The sequence below is a fragment of the Oncorhynchus masou genome, chromosome 12 (genome assembly GCF_036934945.1).
Source record: "Oncorhynchus masou masou isolate Uvic2021 chromosome 12, UVic_Omas_1.1, whole genome shotgun sequence".
Taxonomy (NCBI): domain Eukaryota; kingdom Metazoa; phylum Chordata; class Actinopteri; order Salmoniformes; family Salmonidae; genus Oncorhynchus; species Oncorhynchus masou.
The window spans coordinates 65,628,898-65,647,497 of record NC_088223.1 but is presented as its reverse complement, the minus strand read 5'-3'; the positions used below and the strand labels follow the sequence as shown (position 1 = coordinate 65,647,497).

At 43.3% G+C, this 18,600-nt stretch overlaps 1 protein-coding gene across 2 annotated transcripts in view; it reads right to left on the bottom strand.

Moving 5' to 3' along the window:
* Positions 1-18,600, bottom strand: part of LOC135550683 (protein EURL homolog) — a 64,962-nt gene that overhangs the window by 9,498 nt on the left and 36,864 nt on the right. For both annotated transcript variants that reach the window (XM_064981708.1, XM_064981707.1), the window contains 2 exons: positions 11,174-11,707; positions 2,445-2,507 (listed from right to left, as the gene is read on the bottom strand). In XM_064981708.1, the coding sequence (XP_064837780.1) occupies positions 2,445-2,507; positions 11,174-11,707 (597 nt within the window). The remainder of the gene's footprint in view (positions 1-2,444; positions 2,508-11,173; positions 11,708-18,600) is intronic.

Below are 18,600 nucleotides of genomic sequence, written 5' to 3'. Positions count from 1 at the left end.
GCTGTTCACAAATGCTCTCCATCCAACCTCACTGAGCTCGAGCTGTTTTGCAAGGAGGAATGGGAAAAATTTCAGTCACTCGATGTGCAAAACTGATAGAGACATACCCCAAGCGACTTACAGCTGTAATCGCAGCAAAAGGTGGCGCTACAAAGTATTAACTTAAGGGGGCTGAATAATTTTGCACGCCCAATTTTTCAGTTTTTGATTAGTTTAAAAAGTTTGAAATATCCAATAAATGTCGTTCCACTTCATGATTGTGTCCCACTTGTTGTTGATTCTTCACAAAAAAATACAGTTTTATATCTTTATGTTTGAAGCCTGAAATGTGGCAAAAGGTCGCAAAGTTCAAGGGGGCCGAATACTTTCGCAAGGCACTGTATATTATATAATTTCCCATCAATTCCCATTATTAAAGTGGCTGGAGTTAAGTCAGTGTGTTGGCAGCAGCCACTCAATGTTAGTGGTGGCTGTTTAACAGTCTGATGGCCTTGAGATAGAAGCTGTTTTTCAGTCTCTCGGTCCCAGCGGGGTGAACAGGCAGTGGCTCGGGTGGTTGTTGTCCTTGATCTTTATGGCCTTCCTGTAACATCGGGTGGTGTAGGTGTCCTGGAGGGCAGGTAGGTTGCCCCCGGTGATGCGTTGTGCAGTCCTCACTACCCTCTGGAGAGCCTTGCGGTTGTGGGCGGAGCAGTTGCCGTACCAGGCGGTGATACAGCCCACCAGGATGCTCTCGATTGTGCATCTGTAGAAGTTTGTGAGTGCTTTTGGTGACAAGCCAAATTTTTTCAGCCTCCTGAGGTTGAAGAGGCGCTGCTGCGCCTTCTTCACGATGCTGTCTGTGTGGGTGGACCAATTCAGTTTGTCTGTGATGTGTATGCTGAGGAACATAAAACTTACTACCCTTTCCACTACTGTTCCATCGATGTGGATAGGGGGGTGTTCCCTCTGCTGTTTCCTGAAGTCCACAATCATCTCCTTAGTTTTGTTGACGGAGTGAGGTTATTTTCCTGACATCACACTCCGAGGGCCCTCACCTCCTCCCTGTAGGCCGTCTCATCATTGTTGGTAATCAAGCCTACCACTGTTGTGTCATCCGCAAACTTGATTGAGTTGGAGGCGTGCGTGGCCACGCAGTCGTTGGTGAACAGGGACTACAGGAGAGGGCTCAGAACGCACCCTTGTGGGGCCCCAGTGTTGAGGATCAGCGGGGTGGAGATGTTGTTGCCCACCCTCACCACTTGGGGGCGGCCCGTCAGGAAGTCCAGTACCCAGTTGCACAGGGCGGGGTCGAGACCCAGGGTCTCGAGCTTGATGACGAGCTTGGAGGGTACTATGGTGTTGAATGCCGAGCTGTAGTCGATGAACAGCATTCTCACATAGGTATTCCTCTTGTCCAGATGGGTTAGGGCAGTGTGCAGTGTGGTTGAGATTGCATCGTCTGTGGACCTATTTGGGCGGTGAGCAAATTGGAGTGGGTCTAGGGTGTCAGGTTGGGTGGAGGTGATATGGTCCTTGACTAGTCTCTCGAAGCACTTCATGATGACGGAAGTGAGTGCTACAGGGGCGGTAGTCGTTTAGCTCAGTTACCTTAGCTTTCTTGGGAACAGGAACAATGGTGGCCTTCTTGAAGCATGTGGGAACAGCAGACTGAGATAGGGATTGATTGAATATGTCCGTAAACACACCAGCCAGCTGGTCTGCGCATGCTCTGAGGGCGCGGCTGGGGATGCCGTCTGGGCCTGCAGCCTTGCGAGGGTTAACACGTTTAAATGTTTTACTCACCTCGGCTGCAGTGGAGAGTCCGCATGTTTTCGTTGCAGGCCGTGTCAGTGGCACTGTATTGTCCTCAAAGCGGGCAAAAAAGTTATTTAGTCTGCCTGGGAGCAAGACATCCTGGTCCTTGACTTGGCTGGTTTTCTTATTGTAGTCCGTGATTGACTGTAGACCCTGGCACATACCTCTTGTGTCTGAGCCGTTGAATTGAGATTCTACTTTGGCTCTATACTGACGCTTAGCTTGTTTGATAGCCTTGCGGAGGGAATAGCTGCACTGTTTATATTCGGTCATGTTTCCAGTCACCTTGCCCTGATTAAGAGATCAATGCAGGCCAGGGACCACACACCCAGAAATCAAATCAAACAGATTAAGCAGAGGGTGCAGACAGCGATGACAACGCAGTACTACCAATACATATCACCACCTCACAATCTCAAAAACACAACGTCACATCAAAGACAAACCAGCATAGAAGAGATGCAAGAAAACACTAATGAGGCACATTCAGTTCCATCTATTTATGGACATTTACAAGCATTTAAAACAAGAGACTTAAAACCAATGCATGCGCTAAAGCACTCCTCTATAGATGTCTAAATTATTCCTTTGCATTAATCATCTGTTCACAGTTCACTTCAATTGATGGCTATGAAAGTGTCTCTTACTTTGAATCTGTAGCAGCAGCTGCCCATTCAGCTGGTGGAGCTCGTCCACACTCATTTTAATCACTGGAAGATAAAACACACAGATTGGGTCACAAAACAAGAGCAACACAGCATGGCATGTTTGATCAAATAAATGAACCAACGAAAGCAACTTAAGGCACTGGGGGGGATTCCGACCCCAGTTAAGCATGCATAAATGGAACGCAATTCCCCTTTTATGCACTTTTCACTCTACACGTATTCTGAACTATTAGTTTGGGGTGGATATCAAAGAAATTAAGAAGTCAGAGGTGTTTACAGATGAACTGTATTCTGACCTTGACTTAATTCCCTCATAATTCCACCACCTTCACGTGCAATAAAACTATGAACAAGGTGGGGCAACCTGTCGGTTCCACATCGACTTACATTTTTTTACTGATATAAATAACACCATTCTCCATGCACTAATTTACTTCTTTTTTTTTATACCTTTATTTAACTAGGCAAGTCAGTTAAGAACAAATTCTTATTTTCAATGACGGCCTAGGAACAGTGGGTTAACTGCCTGTTCAGGGGCAGAACAACAGATTTGTACCTTGTCAGCTCGGGGATTTGAACTTGCAACCTTCTGGCTACTAGTCCAACGCTCTAACGCTACCCTGCCGCCCCATAAATTAATAAGACTGAGTTATTGACAAGAGCTAGGTGAATGTGTGAGCCGTTTGGATAAGCAGGTTGAAAATATAAAATTACAATTGATCTATTTTACCTTTTGATTGCTAGAGACAAATGTGAAACCAATAATGTGGCAGCAAACTGAAGCATATCAACGTATCAGCTTTTTAACAGCAAAGTTTATGAAATGCTGGTATTATAACCTGAAGGGAAGGAATTTGGAGACCCAAGCTATAGAGCCTCACAGTGGTGTCATAATACCCATAAAACCTAGCGGGCAAACAGGGAAATGGTTCCAATCATTTTCCTACCATACATTTAAAATAAGAGCTGTGTTTCGCTTAACCTGGCGTGACGTTTTGATAACCATGTAAATCTCTCTCGGACAAGGTGACTTATCAATATATTTGGCTCCATTTACTCCGATTCAAAAATGCTAATTCCTGCAAGCTTCATCTCCAGCTGGCACCTTTGCTAACAGATATGTCACAGTCTGGCTTTTTTATGGCGGGTTTTGGAGCAGTGGCTTCTTCCTTGCTGAGCGGTCTTTCAGGTTATGTCGATATAGGACTCATTTTATAGGACTCATAAGGACAAGGTCCTTTGCTGTTGTTCTGGGATTGATTTGCACTTTTCGCGCCAAAGTACATTCATCTCTAGGAGACAGAATGAGTCTCCTTCCTGAGCGGTATGATGGCTACGTGGTCCCATGGTGTTTATACTTGCGTACTATTGTTTGTACAGATTAACGTGGTACCTTCAGGAGTCTGGAAATTGCTCCCAAGGACTTGTGGAGGTCTACTATTTTTTTTCTGAGGTCTTGGCTGCCATGTCAAGCAAAGAGGCAGAGTTTGAAGGTAGGCCTTAAAATACATCCACAGGTACACCTCCAATAAGCTCATTGACATCATTTGTGTCAATCAGAAGCTTCAAAACCCATGACATAATTTTCTGGAATTTTCCATGCTTTTTAAAGGCAGTCAACTTAGTGTTTGTAAAATTCTGACCCAATGGAATTGTGATACAGTGAAAAAAAGTGAAATAATCTGTCTAAGCAATTGTTGGAAATATTACTTGTGTCATGCACAAAGTAGACGTCCTAAATGACTTGACAAAACTATAGTTTGCTTACAAGAAATTTGTGGAGTGGTTGAAAAACGAGTTGTAATGACTCCAACCTAAGTGTATGTAAACTTCAGACTTCAACTGTATGCCCAGACTTTTCACTGTATTTAACAAAAATTGATAGTGTGTTAAATTGGGAGTCACCGTCAGTTATTGCCATATACATTTATAAACTGTCACTTTAGTGTTAGTTTCCTTACATTTTGCATCATTCCATTGTTAGTTCACCTTTCTCTCCTCGCTCACGTTCGTGTGGTTGTTCCTGAGGATCGCTAGCAATAGTGGATCATATTAGGCTAACATATTACAAGTTGTGCAATAATTTGGGACATGTAGCCTATTTTAATCATTATGGAACGCAGACCATATGTAGCAGCAAACCTGGAGCATGTTTAACAATGGCTGGACTGTTGTCATCACAGTTCCATGATTAGTGCTGATTATTCAGGTAGATTTTTAGGACTACTGATCAAACCCTATTGTGCACTTCTCACCTAATATTTCATGGATTGAACAATTTAATACAGCAACTTTCAGGATGAATCAAACTACTACTTTTGATTCACCAATATATTGTGTGCAAAGACTCTCCAAACTGTGAAAAACAACATCTATCCCTAAATAATATACATGAGTGTTTATTTATTTTTTATCTACCAATTGGTGCGGAAAAGGACACGAATGTGTGTATTACATGGCTTTCTTTCATTGATCCATAATATTCGGAGGAATTGAGAAAAGTCTGTCGAGACAATTTGACTTAAAAGGTAAACCAATTTTTTTTTAAAGGGATGGCTTTAGCGAAATATACCGAAAACCCTATAGAATGAAAACACCACTAAATAATCTTTGTACAGCAAAAGTAGGAGGGTTTTCAGCTGTTAAATTACATTTATTCAGCGTGCAGAAGGGAACCACGCCTGCAAAGCCCGTTACGCACCTGCATAAGGTAAGTCTGAATACCAACTACTGAGAAGTGCATAGAGAAGGCGTACATTTCTTAAGTCTGAATCGGGCCTTTGTTGCATAGCAACAACAAACTACGCAGAAAGCGAGAGAAAAGCTAAGGGTCTGAAAGTTACTGTCATAATTTACAAAGGAATGGAATTCTATAAACGACCTGAAAGCTCCAGCGTCTTTGAGAGAGATTCATCATCTCTCCAAGAGGGCGTGTAGCAGACACAAACAAACTTGGTGCTGTGACAAGGCATGGAGAACCCAAGGACACTTTATAAGGTAGGACTAAGAATACATTTTCTCTGGACAAAGAGAGAGTGTGTGGTGGTGTGGGGAAAGGAGTGAGAGTGGTGGCTGAGGAGGAATGTGTTAGGATGCACTAAACTGGGCCCTGGCCTGCGTCACTAAATTGTTTGTCCGCCATTAATGAGTAGGGGAAATGGAAGAGATAGCAGACTCCATATAACAAAGATCACAGAGAACAGATAAGAGAGGAGAGAAAGGGGTGCGTTGCATCCCATCTGTTTTCCTCCCTCCCTTTTCAACATCCCTCCTCCCACTCAATGCCACTCTTCAGAGGCTCTAGTCTTGCGTGGTCATATCTCCAAAATCACGTCGTTGTCACGCCTCCCTCGGAGGTCTGAGGATTTATTTTTTTTCAAAAACATGTTGAATGGACCGCAGCAAGATTTTGATTGGATGCCATCTTTAAAGAACCCTCCCCCACACGCCCGTAGAAGGCGTGCTGTGTGTTATGTGTGTCACTGTTCTCCGTCCGGTAGTTGTCTATTCCAGTTTAAAGTCATCAAGTGTGGCCAACAGTCTGCGATTTATATTTATTGAAAGTGGATTACACTGGTAAGGTCAAACATCACAAAACGTTCTAAGCCACTCTGGTGACAAACACTTCTCCATTCGTCTCAATTTGTTCTGTCCACATGGCTGCGCGTTGCTGACACTGAAAATATCTTGAAGATTGCCCATTACTTAGTAAGGGCCCAAAAAAACAAGGCAGTGGGAGTACCTATTCAAGTAAGTAAATACACTTCAAAAACGTTAAACTATTCATTATTAGCTAGATAGCCGACTACAATAGGGTCCCTTTGTAGGCTAAATGTCATCAGCTAGCTAACTAACGTGATGTAATCATTGTAAATTAAAAAACAGTCTCCAAATGCATTTGTAGATAACAGTTCTAGAAGTAGTTGTCACAACACCAACATTTTGACTACGATACAGCTACCAGGTTTAGTATCACAATACTCAATACAGTCACAATACTCCATACCAACACGATACCACGCCAAAAAAAGGCACAAAATGCAAATTGGTCCAGACAGATAAACTTATGTACTGCTCTGTTCAACTGTCTTGCATCTTTTGAGTTCAATATCATTACATTAAAAAGACAGTCATGTATGCATCAATGAATCAATAATACAATTATACTTTGTTTTTACCAAATCTAACTACATAATGGTAATCATTTATTTGAATGGAAAATCTCTATTGATAAACTGGGTAAATCAAGACGTAACCTAGGCCTGTCCACAATACAGATGAATGCATATTCAATAGGTGTGTGCATGCATTGAGTTATTGAGCTTGTTTTGGCAGGTTTCATGGGGCTACAGGTGAAACAACCTTTTTCCCTTGCAGTTGGGACTTAATTTTATTGTACTGATCAACAACATTTGCATAAAAGTAAAAGATCAACTTTGAGAGAGACTGAATAAGTGTATGAAAAGATTGTGGGCAATCAACTTTGAAATCAGCATATTTTGCATTATGGTTAGCAAGGAAAGTTATCCTACAAAGCTGGAAGCTACCAGTATCTTCTTCCATTGTAAAGTATTTTAGCCAATATAGACATTGTTTTGCGAACAGTAATTAACAGTTCCAACATTTCTACATGCCGTGTCACATAATTCAAGACTTAGCTCCCCTCATGCTGCACAGAAGTTAACATGATACAGCTCAGATTCCCAGTGCAGGCTAGCAATGAGTAAGTGGAGCATGCACGGTGCGAGCTATAATAAGAGGTTGACTGCTCTGATACAGGCTTGAGCTGTGAGACATATTTGACAGAAGTACCTGAAGCAACAAAAATTCTCGTACCAATTCTCGTACCGAACCACTTTTCATGTTCTAGTATCAAAAAAGTACCGAATTTTCATGCAACACTACATGAGAAGGTGAAATTGCAGCTCCAGCTACAGTAAAGGGAGAGTGTAGGCTACTGGAAAGGGCAGGTCACTTTGTGGGAGGATATTTTTTTTTTTTTTACCTTTATTTAACCAGGCAAGTCAGTTAAGAACAAATATTATGAAAAGATTCTCCAGCTCCAGTCCCGAGAGGAAAACTTAGATAATAGCAACATCATATTCAGTGCTGTCTAATTTAAATAATGAAGACTGTTTGTGATGTTTTCTGTCCTCAGACATAGAAAGCTTTAAAAGCCTGTTTGCATTTGAAGAGAGGTCCCAATGAATTTCACAAGAAACTAAGGGTATATCCTATATGCCATGGGTTATACAGTGGGGAGAACAAGTATTTGATACACTGCCGATTTTGCACGTTTTCCTACTTACAAAGCATGTAGAGGTCTGTCATTTTTATCATAGGTACACTTCAACTGTGAGAGACGGAATCTAAAACAAAAATCCAGATGATTTTTAAGTAATTAATTAGCATTTTATTGCATGACAAGTATTTGATACATCAGAAAAGCAGAACTTAATATTTGGTACAGAAACCTTTGTTTGCAATTAGAGATCATACGTTTCCTGTAGTTCTTGACCAGGTTTGCACACACTGCAGCAGGGATTTTGGCCCACTCCTCCATACAGACCTTCTCCAGATCCTTCAGGTTTCGGGACTGTCGCTGGGCAATATGGACTTTCAGCTCCCTCCAAAGATTTTCTATTGGGTTCAGGTCTGGAGACTGGCTAGGCCACTCCAGGACCTTGAGATGCTTCTTACGGAGCCACTCCTTAGTTGCCCTGGCTGTGTGTTTCAGATCGTTGTCATGCTGGAAGACCCAGCCACGACCCATCTTCAATGCTCTTACTGAGGGAAGGAGGTTGTTGGCCAAGATCTCACGATGCATGGCCCCATCCATCCTCCCCTCAATACGGTGCAGATGTCCTGTCCCCTTTGCAGAAAAGCATCCCCAAAGAATGATGTTTCCACCTCCATGCTTCACGGTTGGTATGGTGTTCTTGGGGTTGTACTCATCCTTCTTCCTCCAAACACAGCGAGTGGAGTTTAGACCAAAAAGCTCTATTTTTGTCTCATCAGACCACATGACCTTCTCCCATTCCTCCTCTGGATCATCCAGATGGTCATTGGCAAACTTCAGACGGGCCTGGACATGCGCTGGCTTGAGCAGGGGGACCTTGCGTGCGCTGCATGATTTTAATCCATGACGGCATAATGTGTTACTAATGGTTTTCTTTGAGACTGTGGTCCCAGTTCTCTTCAGGTCATTGACCAGGTCCTGCCATGTAGTTCTGGGCTGATCCCTCACCTTCCTCATGATCGTTGATGTCCCACGAGGTGAGATCTTGCATGGAGCCCCAGACCGAGGGTGATTGACCGTCATCTTGAACTTATTCCATTTTCTAATAATTGCGCCAACAGTTGTTGCCTTCTCACCAAGCTGCTTGCCTATTGTCCTGTAGCCCATCCCAGCCTTGTGCAGGTCTACAATTATATCCCCGATGTCCTTACACAGCTCTCTGGTCTTGGCCATTGTGGAGAGGTTCGAGTCTGAGTGTGTGGACAGGTGTCTTTTATACAGGTAACGAGTTCAAACAGGTGCAGTTAATACAGGTAATGAGTGGAGAACAGGAGGGATTCTTAAAGAATAACTAACAGGTCTGTGAGAGCCAGAATTCTTACTGGTTGGTAGGTGATCAAATACTTACATCATGCAATAAAATGCAAATTAATTACTTAAAATCATACAATGTGATTTTCTGGATTTTTGTTTTAGATTCCGTCTCTCACAGTTGAAGTGTACCTATGCTAAAAATGACAGACCTCTACATGCTTTGTAAGTAGGAAAACCTGCAAAATCGGCAGTGTATCAAATACTTGTTCTCCCCACTGTATGTGTAGGCCTATGTTAGCAAACGTTGTATACAAAAATATAGTGAAACATAACACACAATGTATAAACCTATTTCAATTGGAGTAGGACAACCCTGCTGGAGGTCTGCTGGGTGTAGCAGGGTTCTGTTTCAGCCCAGCATTAACACACCAGGATTCAACTTATCAAATCTAAAGAGTTCATAATCAAGTGTGCCATTGCTGGGCTGGAATAGAAGTCTGCTCACCCAGTAGATCAGGGATCAGTGGAGCAAGGTTGGCCACCGCTGGTATGGAGTTTTTTGGTTCACCTGAAATTATGCTTTAGTAATAATAGCTTACATGTTACTACTCAATTATCCATTGTTATTTAGACTAAGATGTCTAATCTTTACATACAAGTTCACATATGTACATTTTGAAGCGATGAAGTGTTGATTCTTTGAAGTGAAGCGAGTGTTTGAACTTGTTTTAATTGTTAAAACTATTATTCAAAATGAACTAATGTCAATGTTGATTAACCACATCACAATCCTGCAATAAAGAGGGGAAAGGGTTCTGTCTCTAACATGTCGGTGTTGTATTAGAAAATTAGTCTAGCTGTAAGATCTCCAATCTGTTTTATTCGATTGTCACTCTCTCTCAGTATATCAGCTCTGTGAATCCAATCTGCAGCTTATTATATGGCATGCATCAATAAGCCTACAGTATGATGACATTACTGGCCTTATGGGCATCTGAAGCAGAGAATAGCTCAACTCACACATTGTTTACAAGTTAAACTAAACTAAGCTCTCAATTTCAACTGATACCATAACAATAGACAATGTATAGGAGGCCAACCATATACCAGACGCTGTACATGCCTTTTAAGCACTGACATAATATTCAGTGCCAATCCAATCCTTGTAATTTAGTTACAGTATATGAAAATAAGGAGATGACAATTAGGCTACTGGAGATCAGCATTACAGGTAACATTTAATGAGGTTCATTTAATTTAATTAATTTGAGCAAAATTGCATTTCCCTTATGGACACAGTATATGGTTGCTCTATGTATCACTGACCCTGGATAAGCTAGCAACTGGGCTAACGCAGCTAACCTTTCAGATCAATAATATGCTTATTCACATTTTGTTGGCTATATAGTAGCTTGCTAGCTAGTTATACCTAGGTAGTTTACAAGGTTGGCTGACTTCTCAAAATGAACCTCATTGTGGCTAGCTACTTGTCCCTCATGCTAGCCTTTACAGCCAAATATCACTTCAGAAAGGTCAAAATATTGATATGGCCAGCATTGTAGACCATTTCTCCCCTCTTGCTGCAGCTTTCTCTCATCTTGAAATAACAGTGCAAGGCTGTGAAAACCAGTGTGCTGCAAAAACGTTCTGAAATGTTTTGTCACCAGTGCTCGTTTTGTTGAAAATGTTTAGTCCTCACACACTGTTGCTCCTACAGCACTAATCTGGTGAGCATCTTTGGAGCACCACCCAAACAAGACATTCAATTGGTTTGACGTGTTGTAAGACGTCACATATTTACGGTGGGTTCTGTCCACTCTTTAGAGGATTTCTTCCATGGAACTTCCCCAGGCTTCCCATTATAGGGAAGCCTAGTTCATGAGGAGCCTAGAGGCTTAAAAACCAGCTAAATAACAATCTGGCTATAGTCTGACTTATCTACCCTTCTCCTAAAATGGTGCACTCTTTCCGCGAGGCTCCATCTAGCCACGTTTATGCTACACCAATACAATGCTTTTAATCCATGGGGGGGGGGTTAGTGAATGAGAACACACTTCTGGAGAACAGAAGAGTAGAGAAAATCTGACTTTTAGGAATGGAGGAAGGCTATTTACTGTTCGTGGTGTAAAGTAAATGAGGCTGACTGCAAACTCACACTCGTCTCTGCTGTGACCATTGTTTGAATGCAGTGTCTGGTGGTCTCCTCCAGAAGACTGGCTGTGGCTGCGGTGAATATGGCCCCTCCTCCCTGTGACCCCCCACAGGGCCCCGAGGCCGCGCCCGTCCTCCAGTAGCCCCAGCTCCTCGGCTGAGTGGCACTCCAGCATACTCGTGGCGTAGTCCGGCAGTCCTCCTGCCCCAATCCCCTGGTTCCAGCGTGGGGTGTAGCGGGGCACCTGGGCATCCGACTGGGGCAGTAGTTTACGGTCTCCATTCTGGCTGTAGCAGAGGAGCTGGTGCTTGCCCCCCCGACGGCCAGGACTCCCCTCTGAGCCGACAGAGTCTTTGTTCTGGGCGTACTGCACAATGCGGCTGATCTTCTGGCTAAGGGCCAGCTTCATGCCCTCGTAGGGACTGCGGGAGACCTTCGAGCGGGACAGCTTCTGGTTGGCAATGAGGTGGTACTTCTCAAAACACTCCCGGTGGCCCCGTAGGGATTTGGTGTGCAGGAGGGTGGCATGAGACACACCTGGAGGGAGTGAGCAATCAGTTAATGAAGACAGTTACATGTTCTGTTTAGCAATCAATGAAATATGTATATCAAAGCATTGGATACATTTCTAGGAAACAGAGGACTAAGAACTGAAATGATTGCTCTTTTTTCAAATACAAGCCACGATAAAGATTTTTTTGTTGTACATTTTTACCCCCTTTATTGCCCCAATTTCGTGATTACGATCTTGTCTCATTGCTGCAACTCCCCAACGGGCTCGGGAGAGGCGAAGGTCGAGGCCTGCACACTCCGAAACATGACCCGCCAAGCCGCACTTAACACGGAAGCCAGCTGCACCAATGTATCGGAGGAAACACCGTTCAGCTAACAACCGGAGTCAGCCTGCAGGCACCCGGCCCGCCACAAGGAGTCTCTAGAATGCGATGAGCCAAGTCCCCCTGGCCAAACCCTCTCCTAACCCGGACGACACTGGGCCAATTGTGTGCCACCCTATGTGACTCCCAGTCACGGGCGGTTGTCACGGCCGATCAAAAACCCAAGGCTGTAATGACGCCACAACACTGCGATGTAGTTTTATTTATTTTATCTCACCTTTATTTAACCAGGTAGGCAAGTTGAGAGCAAGTTCTCATTTACAATTGCGACCTGGCCAAGATAAAGCAAAGCAGTTCGACACATACAACGACACAGAGTTACACATGGAGAAAACAAACATACAGTCGAGATATAAGTCTATATACGATGTGAGCAAATGAGGTGAGATAAGGGAGGTAAAGGCAAAAAAAGGCCATGGTGGCAAAGTAAATACAATATAGCAAGTAAAGCACTGGAATGGTAGATTTGCAATGGAAGAATGAGCAACGTAGAAATAAAAATAATGGAGTGCAAAGGAGCAAAATAAATAAATAAGTTGGGGGAGAGGTAGTTGTTTGGGCTAAATTATAGATGGTCTATGTACAGGTGCAGTAATCTGTGAGCTGCTCTGACAGCTGGTGCTTAAAGCTAGTGTGGGGGCTAAGTGTTTCCGGTTTCAGAGTTTTTTTCAGTTTGTTCAAGTCATTGGCAGCAGAGAACTGGAAGGAGAGGTGGCCAAAGGAAGAATTGGTTATGGAGGTGACCAGAGAGATATACCTGCTGGAGCGTGTGCTACAGGTGGGTGCTGCCATGGTGACCAGCGAGCTGAGATAAGGTGGGACTTTACCTAGCAGGGTCTTGTAGATAACCTGGAGCCAGTGGGTTTGGCAACGAGTATGAAGCGAGGGCCAGCCAACGAGAGCGTACAGGTCGCAGTGATGCGTAGTATATGGGGCTTTTGTGACAAAACAGATTGCACTGTGATAGACTGCATCCAATTTATTGAGTAGGGTATTGAAGGCTATTCTGTAAATGATGTCGCCGAAGTCGAGGATTGGTAGGATGCTCAGTTTTACAAGGGTATGTTTGGCAGCATGAGTGAAGGATGCTTTGTTGCAAAATAGGAAGCCCATTCTAGATTTAACTTTGGATTGGAGATGTTTGATGTGAGTCTGGAAGGAGAGTCTAACCAGACACTTAGAATATGTGTACAACTACAATTACCTAAGTCAGAACTGTCCAGAGTAGTGATGTTGGACGGGCAGGCAGGTGCAGGCAGCGATCTGTTGAAGAGCATGCATTTCATTTAACTTGTATTTAAGCGCAATTGGAGGCCATGGAAGGAGAGTTGTATGGCATTGAAGCTCGTTTGGAGGTTAGTTAACACAGTGTCCAAAGAAGGGCCAGAAGTATACAGAATGTGTCGTCTGCGTAGAGGTGGATCAGAGACTCACCAGCAGCAAGAGTGACATCATTGACGTACACAGAGAAGAGAGTTGGTCCAAGAATTGAACCCTGTGGCACCCCCATAGAGACTGCCAGAGGTCCGGACAACAGGCCCTCCGACTTTACACACTGAACTCTGTCTGAGAAATAGTTGGTGAACCAGGCGAGGCAATCATTTGAGAAACCAAGGCTATAGAGTCTGCTGATGAGGATGTGGTGATTGACAGAGTCGAAAGCCTTGGCCAGGTCAATAAATACGGCTGCGCAGGATTGTTTCTTATTGATGGCGGTTAAGATATCGTTTAGGACCTTGAGCGTGGCTGAGGTGCACCCATGACCAGCTCTGAAACCAGATTGCATAGCGGAGAAGGTATGGTGGGATTCGAAATGGTCGTTCATCTGTTTGTTGACTTGGCTTTCAAAAACTTGAGAAAGTCAGGGTAGGATAGATATAGGTATGTAGCAGTTTGGGTCAAGAGAGTCCCACCCTTTGAAGAGGGGGATGACCGCAACTGCTTTCCAATCTTTGGGAATCTCAGTTGACACGAAAGAGAGGTTGAACAGGATAGTAATATGGGTTGTAACAATTTCGGCAGATAATTTTAGAAAGGGTCCGGATTGTCTAGCCCGGCTGATTTGTAGGGTTCCAGATTTTGCAGCTCTTTCAGAACATCAGCTGACTGGATTTTGGAGAAGGAGAAATGGGGAAGGCTTGGGTGAGTTGCTGTGGCGTGTGCAGTGCTGTTGACCGAGGTAGGGGTAACCAGGTGGAAAAGCATAGCCAGCCGTAGAAAAATGCTTCTTGAAATTCTCAATTATGGTGGATTTATCAGTGGTGACAGTGTTTCCTATCCTCAGTGCCTTGGGCAGATGGGAGGAGGTGTTCTTATTCTCCATGGACTTTACAGTGTCCCAGAACATTTGTTGCAGGAAGCAAATTTCAGCTTGAAAAAGCTAGCATTTGCTTTTCTAACTGCCTGTGTATATTGGCTTCTAGCTTCCCTAAAAAATATGCATATCACGGGGGCTGTTCGATGCTAATGCAGAACGCCATAGGATGTTTTTGTGTTGGTTAAGGGCAAGCAGGTCTGGAGGGAACCAAGGGCTATATCTGTTCCTGGTTCTAAATTTCTTGAATGGGGCATGCGTATTTAAGATGGTGAGGAAGGCAGACCTGATTCTACAAATGATCTGCTCAACAAGACCTTAACTAGCTGAATCAGATATGCTAAATTAGGGTTGGACCGAAAACCTACAGGACAGTAGTTCTCCAGGAAAAGCGTTGGGCAGCCCTGGTCTTGGGGATAGTGGGCTTCTGAACCATGGATAGAGCAGAGCTGGGAGAGATTTACCCATCTTAAATGGACAGATACCCACTAGGCTGAATTTTGTCTCAATCTAAAATGGCTTTTCAAAGATACGCCAACACTGCATTTTAGGTTCACAGAATTTGTAAAATAAGACCAGAGTCAAGTAGGCTACCATCTTTGCAAAAATAAAAGCTTTGGCCCTCCTTTTTAAGGACATTACTTAAATACTTCTGAAGAATCTCATTGAGTAACTATTTAAGAGAAGTTGCTCTGCTGTGGTGTGTGCGCTCGAGAGTGAGGGTATTGGAGTCATAATAACAGATCCTCCAGCTTACTCAGATGGAGAGGATCACCTGGGATACCACAACATTTCCTAAACTCAGACTGCAAGAGGTCATTCACTCTCTAACCCACTTAACACAGAAGAAATGCAGGAGAATTTACCACATATACCACACCCAAAGTAAAAAATAAATAAATAAAATCACCTTAAAGTAACCTGGGGGCAGTGTTGTGGACTGACAATGGTGTAAACACTGAATGCAGTGTGTGAGAACAAGTTTGCAAGCAAGCTAGTGGGTGTGTTTGTACAAGCATTGTCTTCAGTCTTTTTCCTCCTGGCCTACATTTCTATCACGCAGACAGACATGCTGGAACATGAAACTAGGGGATTAGTCGACAACAAGACACAGTGAGAGGCAGTAAAGCGGATGCTCGTTAGGTAGTTTCACCGCAAACACACCTCTAGGAAAGAGAGATGTAAAAAGGCATACGGCCACCAAATGACTAGCCTATTGCACTAGGCCTATACAATAACTCTAAATATGCAAAGTGAGAATTCAGTCATCAGAAAGCATTGGCCTCAACTTTAAGAAAAAAAAGTTTTATTAAAAGTGAGAGCGCAAACTAAATCAGGTCAACATGATCAGGCCATTTCCTGGTGTGTTACATTAATGTCAGGGCCAACAACAGGAAGACACACTTAACTAAAGCCATATCCCAGACAAAGAGGAAGACCTTCAGCCAGCCTAGCTCACTCGCACGCACAGCGAGCGATGCCTGTAACAAAATACAGAGAAAAGCAAACAGGAAAGCATCAAGTTGTTCAATGCCGTAATTTTAAGACACAATAGCAGACTTGCTTGTGTTAAACCAACCCCATGACACACAAGGTAAAGTAGAAAAAAAATACAACAAGCATACTGTGCAAAGAACAATTTGGCCTATACAATCATTCTGTGTGTGTGTGTGTGTGTGTGTGTGTGTGTGTGTGTGTGTGTGTGTGTGTGTGTACCCTGAGCACTGAGAGACAGCTCTGTGGTGGATTAGTTTTATATACTTGAGGCTTGGAAAGCTGACCTGGGACAGTGTTGTGTCTGTGTCGCTGGCTACAGAACATTCCTTAAAAACCCAACCTGCTCAGCAGTTACCAGGGTCTCCATAAGCCGCCCAGACAAGAGCAATGCCTTAAGCCCAATCAGATAAATCAGGCATTGACTACTGACGGGTTTGTCTCAATTAAAATTCAAAATAAATAAATACAGTCAAATCACAGGCCCACAACCAGAGCAGTGTACCAGCCCAGAGCTAAGCAGCTCAGCAGCTATGGATATTGGCTGCAATACTCTGTCACACAAACACCATTCAGCGGTGAGTAAACGACTCAGACAGTGGCAGTCAACTCGTCAGGGAAATAAGCAGCAGCATAACACTGCAGCTGATGAGCAACAGGCTTTTGTGAACACAGAACACTGGCCTGTGAATCATCCTTTTGTTAGCTTTAGCACATATCCGGTCCAAGCCATTTACCTGGCCTTCAGAGAAAGAAAGCCACAGAGCAGCCTCATCATCCAAGCATTGTGCAAAACATTCACCATGCCGCCAGACTCCTGTTTTGAATGGTGTCTGAGCAAAAGCATAGATACCAGAGGAACGATCAGTGAGTAACTCCTGTTTAGATTGAACGCTGTCTAAGTAAAAGCTAAAAAGGAACCATATTTAGGGCAGGTAAATATTACATGAGGAATGATCTGTCATCATGCTATATGGTGAGTAAGTAACTCCAACCCGAAATGCTACAGCTCATCCCAGAGGCTAAGGAAGCAGAGAGAGACATGATCCATTCAGAATGCAGAATTCTGCGTTAAACACACTGGATTTATTTTTTTATTTTTTTACACAGGAAAAAAAAATGTGTTGCATTCTGAAAAACGCAGGTGTACTGACCATGACACGCAATGTTAATATTTAAAATAGACTCGCTGTGATTATTTGAAAAGTTTCATCCAAAACACACTCTTTGTCTGCGGCAGTGCAGAACAGGAGTGTGTGGCGGAAGATATTGTCAGTGGCATTTTCGTTGCTAGGTACTGTAAGTTTAAACCGCTGGAATTCTGATGAAAAAAAGCTTGAATAATTGGAATGTCTAGCCAACAAACAATGACAAGTCAATTAACACAAAAAAAACATAAAAAGTTTCTTTAACACCTCCACAAATTGAAATGAAAGTGAGGCAGAGTGCGACAGACTGTGACCGAGAAAGTGACAGATCACAGCAACAGCTAGGGTAGAAGAGAATGCAGTAGCTCATGCTAATCTCCCACAGAAAAGGAAAAAGTAGTATATGTTTATGTGAGAAGTGTGGGAAAAAAAATAATTCCTTCACCACAGGCTGCGCAACCTATTAGAAAAGTGCATAAAAACGCCATGCAGATCGACCACAGGGATGCAGTATTGCTTCAGACCGTAAATGTTTTGTAGTAACATTGGAAGAGGCAGACAAGTAAACAGACGACTCCAAAACTGTGCAACTGCGGACTGTATACTATACTGCAAAAGAGGAAATAGCAGAGAGCAAGTTTCTAGTGTTGATAGAGCTACAAAAATAAAAGCGTCTGCCCTGCCATTCAGTCTAGTACCACCTACACACATCACTTCAGCATTGCGCAAATGCAAAATGCCATCGGTCAAACTGATAAGGGCATTCAGGAAATACAGAGTCCGTAAGTTGGAATAATCAGAGTTAAAATCTGTGACAGTTGCAGTCAAGAAGAAACTTGATGTTTGTGAGGTATGTGCATGAGGGCCAGGCGAAGACTGTTAGCAAATGTAATGATACCGCATGGAGATGCTAAAACAATCACAAATGATGTCCTAGCAACATTCCAATCAAAAGGTTATCGATTTTAAAAAGGCACAGGGGTGGGTCAGAGAATGCGGGAGAGAAATCTGTACCAGCTCAAAGTGCACATCGCGATGCACGTGTCCTCCCACGCATCAAAAGGCACAGAAAATTGCCTGACAGCTTCACAGCAATAACCCATTTCTTGCTGGATTTGCTTCCAATCGTGGACAAACTGAACCTGTTTTCCATAAATAAAATGTGTCTCTTGCACACATCAAGCCAATGGTTGCGGCAACCAGGACCGCCCTACCATATACCTCAGACAAAATGAGACTGCTGCCAAACCCGGTTACTACAAAAGCCACAAACTCCTCTTCAGCGGGGATGGCAAAGTGTGCACGCAAAGACTCGCACCTGATCCACAGCCTTAATGATAGATTCGCAGAAGATGATCTAAGACATCTCTCTTGCATGGAAAAACTTTTAAACCCTGCCAATCTACCCAACAATGACCGAGATCTTACCCAGCACGGAGCTCCTGAACTAGACTCATCTACGCAAGATCTACATATATATTCTACCGATGTCCTGTGGCATGAATTTACCCAGGTCAAATGTGTTTATACTAAAATGTCTTTGTTAAAAAGTTAATTAATATTGCGATGAATACAGTT